The sequence below is a fragment of the Chrysemys picta genome, chromosome 1 (genome assembly GCF_011386835.1).
Source record: "Chrysemys picta bellii isolate R12L10 chromosome 1, ASM1138683v2, whole genome shotgun sequence".
Taxonomy (NCBI): domain Eukaryota; kingdom Metazoa; phylum Chordata; order Testudines; family Emydidae; genus Chrysemys; species Chrysemys picta.
The window spans coordinates 141,987,441-142,000,651 of NC_088791.1; the positions used below are offsets into that span (position 1 = coordinate 141,987,441).

Genomic DNA, 13,211 nt, shown 5'->3' on the forward strand with positions numbered 1-13,211 from the left:
TTTGCACCTGAAGCTCACCCCTTCTGATCCACTTCCCCTCTTTTGTTCCACCCAGGAACCTTCCTTCTCTGCTTAGCTCGCTGCTGTCTCTCTGAGGGTAGTGCTCTGCCATGCTGTGTGTTGGTAACAGGCACACGGTAGGACTGCACACACGATTGGAGTGTGTCAGCACCATTCTCCCCTTGAGGGGACCACCTGGGAGGTGTGGTGTACATGTGTGGGCATGGGATGGGTGGGTGGGCTACACAGCACTCTCAGCTATAAGCTGTTGCCCATCAGTGACACTGTATAGCTAAGCTGCTCATTGTCTCCAGCAGGCTTGACATCCACAAGCATCCATCTGCTGAAACCTGCTGAGAGCCCCATTGTATAGTGCAATGGCTCCCCCTTGGGGCCTGATCCACAAAACACAGACAGGATAAATCCAGACATTGGTCTTATTCTCCTCTCACAGTGGTAAGAATCAGGAATAAAACCAGAGAAGTGAGAGGAGAATCAGGCCTGAAGTTATCCAAATCAGAAGAAATAAGTTATATTGAAACCCTAGTACAGGACTTAAACCAAAATTCTGGATCAAAACAACTTCAAACTTTGAGGGTGGTTGTTGGAATTTGGTCCAAATTTTGTGTCTTGGGTCCACTCCCTGCTGAATACATTCTACTTTGGAAACACACGACATAGAATCATAGAATATTAGGGCTGGAAGAGACCTCAGAAGATCATCTAGTCCAATCCCCTGCTCAAAGCAGGACCAATTCCCAACTAAATCATACCAGCCACGGCTTTCTCAAGCCAGACCTTAAAAACCTCTAAGGATGGAGATTTAACAACCTCCCTAGGTGATTCACCACCCTTCTACTAAATAGTGTTTCCTAACATCCAACTTAGACCTCCCCCACTTCAACTTGAGACCATTGCTTCTTGTTCTGTCATCTGTCACCACTGAGAACAGCCTAGCTCCATCCTCTTTGGAACCCCCCTTGAGGTAGTTGAAGGCTGCTATCAAATCCCCCCTCACTCTTCTCTTCTTCAGACTAAATAACCCCAGTTCCTTCATCCTCTCCTTGTAAGTCATGTGCCCCAGCCCCCTAATCATTTTCGTTGCCCTCTGCTGGACTCTCTTCAATTTGTCCACATCCCTTCCATACTGGGGGGACCAAAACGACACAATGCTGCAGGTGTGGCCTCACCAGTGCCAAATAGAGGGGAATAATCACTTCCCTCGATCTGCTGGCAATGCTCCTACTAATACATCCCAATATGTCGTTGGCCTTCTCATATCCAGCTTCTCGTCCACTGTTATCCCCAGATCTTTTTCTGCAGAACTGCTGCTTAGCCAGTCCAACATAGTAACTTGACACTGTGGGGCTCATGTTAGACCCAGGGTCCTGTCCAAATGCCCCTTTCTATTATTCTTGTCTTGTTTTGGAAGTATTTGAGTGCATTTCAGTGCTGATGAAAGCTACTAGGCTGACACGCCCAGAGACTGAAGCCTTCTGCTTATCTAATGCAGGGGTTCTCAACCTTTTTCTTTTTGAGGCCTCCCCAAACATGCTATAAAAACTCCACAGCCCACCTGTGCCACAATAACTGGTTTTCCGCATATAAAATCCAGGGCCAGCATTAAGGGGTAGCAAGCAGGGCAATTGCCCTGGTCCCCACGCCGCAGGGGGCATTCTGAAGCTAAGTTGCTCAGGCTTCTGCTTCAGCCCCAGATGGCGGGATTCAGTGCCCCAGGCTTCAGCCCCATGCAGTGGGACTTCGGCTTTTTTTGCCCTGGGCCCCAGCAAGTCTAACACTGGTCTTGCTTGGTGGACCCCCTGAAACCTGCTCGCGGTCCCTCAGAAGCCCCGGACCTCTGGTTGAGAACCACTGATCTAATGCACAGGGAAAAGCTTCCCCAGCCACACACAACAACCCAACAAATACTCTGCATACTTGGTGGTATGTGGGAGAAAAAGAAGAATTAAGGCTCTGTAGCCCACTCAGGGCCTTGGCCTCTCTGTTGAGACTGCCAGGTAGGAAAGTGGCTTCTGGGATATGAGCATCTATCTATGAAGAGCTGGACTGAACATATCAACTCATTTCACATTGAATGGCACTTGAAGTACCTCTAATGGGATCAATGCTTAGCCAGCTCTGTCCTAAACCAGGTTGGAATCTGTATGGCGGAATGGCTTCATGGACCATTCCCTGAGCCACTGGAGCCAGCTAGTCCCAATCTCATTCCTTGCATTGTTACGCTGTCCCCTTCTCTTTCTCTGTGCCGCACACTTACGTGCAGTTCTCTCACAGGTGGGTGTATCCTAGAATCATAGAAGATTAGGGTTGGAAGAGGTCATCTCATCCAATCCCCTGCTACAGCTGGTCAGAACATTTTAGTCAAACCACCTTTTCACCGAAAAATGCTGTTTTGATTAAAATGATTTTTTTTTTTTGCAAAGTCCTATTGATTTCCACAACACATCATTTTTGGGGGGAAAAATTGAAATCTGTTTTTGTGAACATGTCCAAGTGTACCATTTTGACATTCCAGGGATGAAAACTTTCAATTTTTCATGTTGAAATTACTTTTTGTTTTTAAATTTACTGTATTTTATATCAAAAATAATAAAGGGGTCAACATTTAAGCAAAACACTTCAAATTTATCAAAACAAATTGTTTCAATTGATCTGAAATGAATGTTTTTTGAAATTTCGTTTAGTGAAAAATGTCAAAATTTTGGGGTTTGGTTCTGATTCAGTTTGAACATTTTTTTGAAATCTTGAAACTTTTCAGAGGATGGAAGATCCATTTTCTGACCATCTCTAGTGTGTACACACATACACATCCACAAAGAACATATCAGAGAGGGAGACTCACCTAAGGTACCACCGGTCCCCCAGTCCATACTCCCGTCCACAAATCCCAGAGCGAGGCCAGAGGCATCGTGGAAGTTTCCGTTCCAGCATGACAGTAGTGGCAACAACCTGCCCAAATAAAAATGAGGGAGAGGAAAGTAAAAAAAAACAAACCCAAAGCACTATCTGAAAAACCTCACTTTGAAAATCATTGACAACACCTCCATGAGCAGAGTTTAGAGGTACTGAAGGAAAGAGAGGCAGCACCTCTATCCTGTCTACTGAAGGGTTGCTCACTATTTTTGCTTTAATTTCACCAAGGGTTGAGCAAACCATGGGCCATCTTCAAACAACAGAAAACTGAATGTTCTTCCTCCTTACACATGGTGGCAGGGAATAAGCCAGTCAGTGAACAGTCTATAGGAGATGCCACTGTGGTTATGCAAATATTACAGCCATGAGCAGGGTGAGTGTCCAGTTACCATCAGGAACCCAATACCCTGCAACATCAGGAAAGTCAACCATTAAACTTCCTGGTCTGTCTTGGAAAGGCAGGAGGTAGCAGAGAAAGGTATAACATGATCCAATGGCTGGAAATTTAAGTGAAACGAATTCAGACTGGAAATAAGATGTACATTTTTAATAGGGAGAGTAATTAACCATTGTAACGATTTATCAAGGGTCGTGGTGAATTCTCCATCACTCACAATTTTTAAATCAAGATTGGATTTTTTCCCCCTAAAGGATCTGCTTTAGGAATTATTTAGGGGAAGTTCTATGGCCTGTATTCTACAGGAGGTCAGACTAGAGGATCACAATGTCCCTTCTGGCCTTGGAATCTGTGAACCTATGAGGAGTGTCAGTGAGTGAGGAATATAAAGGGGTTGGGATGGACAAGAGAGGACAAACAGGTTTCTGAATGGTGGTTTGAAATGATATGGAGGTGTGGATAGAGCGCAAAGAGACAGAAAGGCTGGTCCAGATGTCAAGAGCTACAGAGGAGAAGGCTCTCACACTGAGAGTACCCATACTATGTGAAGGGACGGAAAAGATGGTGCTTGATATGCAGAGGGAATGAGACAGGAGACAGATAGGCTGGAGCAGACCTATCAAGGTGGTGGTGGGTTAAACTGGATCTTGAAATAAATGGGAGGCCAAGCCCATGGAGCTGTGTAAGGATGAGGGTGATGTGGCCATGCTTCTTTGCACTGCAGGAGCGATTAGCTGCACCTATCAGCACTTCTACCAGGGACAACTCTCTTCATTCTGTACTGGAAAGATTTCTCCATTGCCTGGCCTAACACGACAGAGCCCTCACCTGTGCTCTCCAAAGTTCATCCCGCTCGTGGGCCACGCGCCAGTGGGTGTCGCCCATCATGGCGATGAGCAGGTTGAGCATGAGGAGGGTGGCGATGACGGCAAAGGCAAAGTACACTACACTGTACATGAAGGGCAGATCCACGCTGTAGTTGGCAGGCCCATCAATGATGGTGAGGAAGAGCTCAAAGGTGGTGAACAGAGACATGGGATAGCTGTAGAACTGGCCCAGCTCTGTGGGGTTCTCTGTCTGGAAGATTATGTAAAAGGCTGGAGGGGCACAAGGAAAGGAAGAGAGAGAAAGTTACAATAGGAATAATGCCCTGTGGTCAGCAACAGAGAATCTGAGGGGTGGGATCAGAATGGGGATTATTGGAGTGTAAGATCTTCTGGACAGGGACTATGTCTATCTGTGTGTGCAACTCCCCTCATGCTGGGAGCTAATTCCTGACTGGGGCCTTTGGGCTTTACAATAATATAAGCAATTAATAATAAACAAGCTGTGACATAGCAGAAGGCCATGCTGGGGAAAGTTCTAGCATCATTTCCACAGAAATATACTCCTGAGGAAATTCTGCACCAAAAAACATTAAACATTCTGTGCCAAAAAAATAAAAACTCTGTGCACAATATTTTAAAAGTCTGCAAATTGTATTTGTCCACAAATAAGTGTGGAGGCTCCAGCATGGCAGTGGGGAGGACAGGCCACTGGCTGCACAGAGGTGGGAAATCACCCTGCAACTCCCACCACCCCCAGGGCATGGACTTGGTGCTGAGGCTGCACCGGACCCTGATACAGCGCAAGGGACGGACCTGCCCTAGAAACACTGCGGGGCCCTGCCCCTCCAAACCAGGCGCATCAGATGGGGGCAGGCAGGCTCAGCCCACCAGGATCCAAGTGTGGAGGGGCTTAGTGTGGAGGAATCCAGGTGCAGGGTGGGAGGGTTCTGTGTGGGGCAACCTGGATGTAGGGGGATCTGGATGCACAGGAGCTCGTGCGGAGGAGGGGGGGGGATGTTCTGGGTGCAGGGGGGGATCCAGGTGAAGTTGGTTGGAGCTTGAGAGGGGGGTTGGGTGCTGGGGGAGTGCGGCTTGGTGGGGTGGGGGTCTGGGTGCAGCTTGTTGGAGCTCAGTGGGATGGGGGTCCAGGTGTGTGTAGGGGGGCTCATCGGGGTGGTCCAGGTGCCTGGGGGGTGAGGCTCATTGGGGAGGGGGTTTAAGTGCGGGGGGACTCAGCAGGGGGTGGTCTGGGTGCACAGGTGGGAGTCTGGATGCAGGGGGGTGGGGCTCAGCAGGGAGGGTCCAGATGCAGGCAGGTGGGGCTTGGCAGGGGGGATCCAGGTGTGGGGGATTGGTTGAGGCATGGTTTTGGTGTAGGGGTGGGGGTCCGTTTTCAAGGAGGAGGGGTCCAGATGCAGGGGGAGCTAGGTTCCAGGGGTGAGGCTCAGCGAGGGGGTCTGAGTTTGGGGGCCCCCAAATGCACAGGTGTTGGGCAGACAGGGGAGCAGCTCTCCGTAGTGACCCCTCCCCTGGTGGCTGAGGAGTGATGGAGGCAGGAAGCGGGGGGTGGGGAGGGGTGGGAGGGGGCAGAGCTGTGGGAGGTTTCTTGGGGTGGGTCTTACCCCGCTCTGGCCCCGGTTGCTCCATGCAGGGGAAATACGCTTCTCCCCCACCCTCAGCCCAGCTGGGACTAGCAGCTGATCCTAGTGCAGGATAGGAATCCCTGGTCAGGGTGTCCCGAGAGCTAGGTGTGGGAGGGTGGGGTTTGATGGGAATGCGGGGTCCAGGTGCTGGAGGGCTTCAGATGCACAAGGTGAGGCTCAGCAGAGGGTCTGGATATAGGGAGTCTCGCTATAGAAGCACGGGGGTTGGGCGGATGGGGAGTGGGTCTGACCTGGCACCACAGCTGGGGTGTCGCTAGCCCCGACCCCCCACAGTGATTTACCTCTCTGCTGGTTGCTCCAGGCACATGAAACAATGTGCCTGTGCTGCTAGGGAGGGGCGCACGGCCACGCTTGCATTTTCCCTTTGCTTCCCCATCAGAAAGTCATTTTTCTGCCGGAAAGCAAAGAAATCTATGGCAGATATTAATTCTGCATGCAAGCAGTGGTGCAGAATTCCCCCAGGAGTAGAAATAGAAGCCATGTGTTGTCACAGCCCTAGCTGGCTCTCTCACAGACAGCAAGGTGATGCTAGGCTGAATTACCCAGATAAGACATGGCGAGACAGCAGAGGGAACACAGCCTGGTTTACAAATTATGGTCTCACCTGATGAAAAGCCAAGTATCACCACCGCCATGAGCCAACAGAAGCGCATGAGGTCTCCAAATATCATCTGCAGAGCAAGGAGACAGGTATAGTTGCCATGAGACCCGACTCTCCCACCAAGCCAAGGACTTTTCCCCCTTCTCACTGTGTGATACTAAATATATCTGATGTTACAGGTATGTTGAAGAAAGGAGCATCAGAAAGCCCTTATGGCTAACACCTGTGTCCAGTGGAAAAGGCATGCATCTTTCCCCTATGGGCAAGACCTGAGTTCTTCCTGTCACAGAAAAGACCTCATTTCCATGTTCTAATATAAATCCTGTTGGAGGAAGTCTGCTCTTCTGGTTTCCACTGTCTGGATTTGTGTACTGGGATCAGTCTCTGTGTAACAAGGCTGTGTTGTCCTTACCTTCTGAATCATGATGGTGAAGGGTCCCAGCATCTGAAATCCTCGTGCGAAGTACATGACGTTGCACCAGCCCAGCACCAGGGCGAAGGACATGGGGACCACCTCTCCAGTGGTGCTGGTGAGACGCATCACCATGGTCACCAGGATCATACAGGCATAGGTGATGCTGAAGAGGAAGAGGGAGAGCCAGGAGGATCAGCATGGGAATCATATCATCCTTCTTTCTTTTGTGTTCACACACAGGTACACTCTATCCCACATGTAGATGAAAACAGGCTAAAACTTACACTCATCTGTGCTTGCTCACTTGCCTGGCTGCCAGGCATCTCTATCTCGCTGTCTCTCTGATGCACATAAACTGATGCAGAAGGAGAAAGAAGCAAAGAAAAGCAACACCCAGAAGAGGAGAGAGAGCAGGTCTAATGACAAGGTAAAGGACAGCTGGATAGCAAATGAGAGACAAGCTACTTATGAGATTTGGAGAGGTGGAACCTCACATGATGACGTGGAACGGTCCTCCCAGGATGGTTTGTCCAAAGTACTTGGTGGCTCCAACTCTAAGGATATCTGGAATCTAAGAGGAACACTCTGTTAAGTTTGGGGATCAGATGGGTTATGCCCAAGGAGATGATCAGAACGATAATTCCCAAACTACATAGAGTTCTGTTCATCCATTGATCTTACACCTAATTGTCCTGGATATTCAGGAAATGCAGTCACATATGGGGAGGAACATGGAAGCTGTTTAAGAGCACAGAGCATTACACAAACATCCCAGATCCAGATGGAGCTACATTTTGCCAAAACAGTGGTGACAACACCCTAACTCTTCTCTGAAGTTCCTGAAATCCTTACTGCCAAGTGGCCACAACCTCAGTTTCAGGTCTTATCTGATAGATGGCTCTTCCAGTAGCATAGTGCTCCATAGGACCCTGTCGAGGCACTAGGGTTCAAAGAATGGCCCCTACTGAGTCACCAACACAGGCCAGTCTCTGTTTAGCTTAAGTAAGAGCTCTCTTGATTAGAATCCAGGGCTGTATTGCTCACACTGTTGCTCTTACCTCCAGGATCAATATCACTACAGCTCCAATTACTGTGATCAGCTCCCCGACCAGCCTGAGTTCATCCTCATATGCCACATAGGATTCCTGAAAGGAGAAAAAGAGGGGCTACTGATTGGTATGGGGGAACACTATAGTTTCTGGAGAGGCCACAAGAGCCATCCAGGTCCAGGCTGAGCACCTAAGACATCAGGACACAGAGAATTTCCCCAACTGTACTCCCTCCCTGAAAAAGAGTATGGGGTGAGTAAATGAAAGAAGGCATAGCTGCAGCCACTGAGGTCAGGAGACAGTAGGATTTCCCCGATAGGTTGGACTGATGCCCCCAACCCTACCCGTGTGGCCCTCCAATCCCCATACACAATGCACCTGCAGCATTTTCTGGACGTAGATGGTGTTGTCTCTGTCATTCGTTTTGTTTTCTGATCGAGCTTTCAGAGGTCGGTAAACACAGCACATGGTGAAGCAAATCATGTACAGCACATAGAACAAGGCCAGGAAACAGAAATAGGGATGTCCATACATATTCCACTTCAGGCTCACCAGCTCCTTCACAGGTGTCAGGTCTAAAATCTGACGGGCCTGAGAGAGAGAGAGAGAGAGAGATCAGTTATTAGCTGTGAGAGACATTGGTTTATAGGCACTCTCTACACTAGTTCCTGGGAGGACATTAACACAAGCTAATTTCTCCAAAGGCATCTCAGCATGAGGACACTACATTCATCTCATACACAAGCGAATTCTCAGGTCAAGTTGCATTAGCCCAGCTGCCCATAAGACTGTTGGACAAAGTGCTAAGAAAATAGGGAACACCCTTGCACTCTGGTTTTATTCATTAAGAGGGAAAGAGAGAGGGAGGAAGGGAGAGTGTGTATGTGTGTGTGTTGGAGACGATGGAAACATGGGGACATTGACTTAACTACTCTGCAACTGCACTTCCTATCCTGATGTGTTGCTCTGTACTGCTAACTTAATACTGGGTTCTAGCCCAGAGGTGGATATATTTCTGCAGTGATTGAATGACCCCTATAAAATCTGTGGGGGTATAAGGCACTGCAAAAAAGAAGCTGTATTCTTGAAAATGGTAATAAATCTAATTTTTATGATCTCCTCCATCTAGAAAGATCTCTACCTCTTTTATGAGTCATTTTACACACTGTATGATGTGTATACTATAGGGATGGGCTAACCTCACGATGTCAGTGGTTTTTGAACCTTGTGAACAGTTCTGGAGGTTCATAGGGTGCACAAAACTAGTTCAAGTTTGTGAATCTTCTTTTCCTGTGATTGGAAGTTGTTTTGAAGACTGACTCAATTAAAGCTAAAGGTAACCTATGTTATATAAGAGATAAGACACCTTTCACTGTGAAAAACATAATCTAGCCATTAAAGGAAAGGACTGGAAGTCAGAACATTGGGTTCTATTTCCAGTAGTGGCACAGATTTCTCAAGTGATCTTGTGTAAGTCACTTAAGTCAGTTTTCAGACAGTGCCTAAACTTAGGCACCTAAATAAATGGTATGTTTTCCAAAGGTGCTTCTCTTGACGTCACTTGGAGTTGTGTGCAGTGTAATTGCAACTGTGTCAGTCACAGGATATCAGAGAGAAAAGGGTGGTGAAGTAATATCTTTTCTCTCTCACTAAGAGAAGTGGTCCAACAAAAGATATTACGTCACCCACCTTGTCTCTTGGAGTTCTGAGAATTCTGCATCTGTGGAAAACTTGTCACCAAGGCTGAAAAATTCTGCCCTCAATGTCTCTGCCTCTTTTTCTGCTCTGTAAAGTGGGTAGATACTTCTCTTAACTTATTGGGTGTTGGTGATTTGAGAGGCTTGTGGCCAGAGCTTCAAAATTGCTTAACTCCCCTTTAAGCCCCTAAATGAAGAGGTCAAATTTTCAAATATGCTAATCACCCAACAGCTACCATTGAGAACACTGCAGTGCATCTCCTCAGCAGCACAGGTTACTGTGAGCATATGAGGCCTGTTCTCCACACTGGCTTCCCATAGAATCATGAATCAAATTCAAGGTCTTGGTCTTTCTCTTCAGGTCACTCATCCTTAGAAGCTTGACTACCGTTCCAGGATGAAGACCATGCTCAACAGCCCTGCAATGGAATTTTCTACCATCAAGGTAAAGCTCATCTGCACAGGAGACAGAACTTTCCTGGGGTTTGGTCCCAGACTGTGGAATGAACTTCCACAAGAACCAAGGACCATCACAACCTCACCATCATCTTCTCCAAGTGCAAGGTGCACTTCTTTAACCTGCCTTCTCTGACACAAACAGAACAGTGTACACATTGTAAAAAACAAAACTCTACCATAACTAAACACTCCACTGCACACACACTTCTCTACCTCTCAGGAGATTGAGAGAGAATGAACCAAATGTGACAAATATTAGTCCCCTTGATTAATGCATTATTGACAGGCATTCATATATAACAATGATGAAGGTAGTATAAGAACTTAAATTACACAGAATAGAATACATAGGAACTGTTCGCTGCTGAGCTCTTTTGAATACCTGGCCCTTAATTCTCTAATATTTGCAAAGTGTGCAGAGCTCCTCAGATGGGAAATGTTCTAGAAGGGTCAAACATTGTTTTTATTACTATAAATGGGTGATGTTGCTAATGGGGAAGGGTCCATCAACATGTAGGATAGTTGACTCCAGGAAATGATGGCATCCCTGTCTATTTGAGCCATTTGAAATAGCACTTGAAAAAAGCATTTCTTCAATGGCTATGAAGGATGTATTAGGAATGGGGGCATGGAGAAATGGAAATAAGAATATATTGTGATCATATTCTCTTCCTCTGCCCACCTTTACATTTTTAGGATTTCACAAACAGAATTTCCAGTAGCTCCCACTGGATGAAGGTCCTCCTGCAAAGGAGCAGGTTTGAGTCTTGCCTTAGTAGATTTCTAAAGTCCTCACATCAAAGATTTTGTTGGCATTAAACCAACTATCTCTTTTAGGAGAAGAAAGGGAGAGGGCTGGAAGACAGCTGACTGGGAAACACAGCCAAAGAAAAACAGTCCAGAGAAAACAAGAGAAACAAATGATAACTATACAAAGGGTTTGGCTTGTTTGTTCACCAGCCAAGGAGTTCACAGATATAAAATAATCCTATAAGTGTATGGCAATTTTTTTATGGAGGTTTTAACTGCAAGAATAAAAATAACACTGCACTGTTTTTTTAGTTTTCATATGTGAGTTTTTTTCCACAACAATAATAATGCACCTCCAGGCTATTACAAAACTGAAATCAAGCCTGTAACTACAGAATGAAAAGAAGAAAAAAGTTTCATAGATCTGGCATAGGATCAGACTGAGAAAATCAATTACAGCTTTTCAGTAATCAATACTTAACACATCCTTTTGAAAAGATTCTGAATTATAGATAGTTCTTTCATAGGAACATTCTGGTATATACTCTTATGGGAAAAGCCCATAGAATTTAAAAGGCATGAGACAATAGGATTCTATAGAAATGTCTCTAAATGTCCTGTCCAATGTAACAGAGAATGAGACATGTTCTATAGAATTTCTTTACCAATATATAATATTTGTTAGAGAATTGTGTCCCTGCTCTAGCATTGTACAGTTTGGTTAAAAGTTTTTAAAGGAAGATACAGACAGACTGTCTGACTTCATAGACATGGCCCATAGAAAGGAGATATTTTATATATTTGAACTGAAAACCAAAGCCAGAAGATTGACACGCAGCCCCATTCTCTTCAATAACATCACGGTAGTGATGTAGGTCCTGATCCTAAGTGGGTATAAATCAGTATAGCTCAACTGAAGGAAATGGAATTATGCTGGTTTATTCCAGATGGGCCTTGGGGCTCAGTTTTGCTCTCCCATATGTGAATGTAACTCCCACTGACTTCAGTAGAAAGTACACCCATATATTCAAAGGCAGAATTAGGTATGTAGCTGATTGTTTATGGTGGATCAAAGTCTCCTTCAGAGGTCAAGAGAAACAGTTTATACAGACGTCAGTCATAACATGCTAAGGCAAGAGTCAAAGCCATCTGCATATTGCTTCAGCAGAAGTCAGCATATGATGTTATTTCACTTGAAAGTTATCCACATATAAAAAAATGAACCTCAGAGAATTTATTTGTTTGCTCTCAAAGATTGTTGGCCAGGTTAACAAGCTCCTCACTGGCAAACAATTTATGTTTCCCAGAGTTCACAGTAGGTTTACCACTGAAGGTAAATGAGTTCTTTCTCCAAAAAGGAAGATGGATGGCAGATTTCTAACTCATTTAGAATTAGTCTGAGTTATGACAGTTCCTTGCAGAGACAGCAAGAGAATGACATCATTGTTCTAGGAAGGACTTTAAGTAATCCTATGATTCTCAAAGATTTAGGATCATGATACATTCCTATACACCCTGAAATACAGGAGTCCCTGGCATCAGATATTTTTAGGGGCAAGAAGCAGGTAAATCTTTTCAGATTTGATTAGCAATGGACAGCAAGTAAGAGTCTCAGGCCAATAAAATATTATATTTGCATATTTTAAACAATCTGTACATTTGTTGCCCATTCGTTGCCGATACCCATTTGCCTCAGCTGTACAAAGTCCTAGGTGTCTGCTCTAAGCCTGAGATTTTTGTATGAGATACTTGGAGACGTATGGGGCCAAATTCAGAAGTATAAGGTAGATACCCTTACACCCAGTTCAGACTGCCCGAAATCTATTTACAGGTGCACAGGGGAGTCCAAGTTTGGGCAGCTTATGTACCCGGAAGCAGGAAAAAGGTGTAAATTAAATTAAGGGCTGAGAGGATACTTTAAACTACACATTCTTACAATACCCTAGTTTTGTTTCTCCTGCTAGACTCCTCTTCGAAGCCCTTACATCACTCCAGCTTAGACTCGCTTAGACCTGGTGGGTGCTGTGTGTGGGGTGTGCATAGCTAAGTTACATGCTGGTAAGTAGGTGTGAATCTAAGTACTTGTCTAGATGATGAGTTAAGTGTGTGGGAAGCTGGGCTGTCAATCTACAGCACACTAACTGGGTATATCGATCCTGTACCTGTACCGTGCACTAAAAGTTCCTTAGTGCACTGTGATCTACTCTACGAGGTAGATCAAAGGGCATGAGGGAACTTTAAGTCTGTGTCTACACTCTGAGCTAGGGGTGCGATTTCCCTGTTTGCGTACACACTAGCTCTCATCAGGCTAGCGCGAGTATAAACAGTGGTGTAGCCACAGTACATAGAATAATTTCTATTTCATACACAAATTACAAATATTCACCTGAATACAGGCTTTTGTCTTGAAAACAATCT

The 13,211-nt window shown here is 45.7% G+C and overlaps 1 protein-coding gene across 1 annotated transcript in view; it reads right to left on the reverse strand.

Annotated features, from left to right (window-relative positions):
- Positions 1-13,211, reverse strand: part of LOC101942773 (transient receptor potential cation channel subfamily V member 6) — a 43,491-nt gene that overhangs the window by 5,011 nt on the left and 25,269 nt on the right. Inside the window, exons 8-14 of the mRNA XM_005281668.4 lie at positions 8,266-8,478; positions 7,897-7,983; positions 7,333-7,409; positions 6,836-7,001; positions 6,427-6,493; positions 4,160-4,428; positions 2,864-2,970 (exon numbers count right to left, since the gene is read on the reverse strand). Of these exons, the coding sequence (XP_005281725.1) occupies positions 2,864-2,970; positions 4,160-4,428; positions 6,427-6,493; positions 6,836-7,001; positions 7,333-7,409; positions 7,897-7,983; positions 8,266-8,478 (986 nt within the window). The remainder of the gene's footprint in view (positions 1-2,863; positions 2,971-4,159; positions 4,429-6,426; positions 6,494-6,835; positions 7,002-7,332; positions 7,410-7,896; positions 7,984-8,265; positions 8,479-13,211) is intronic.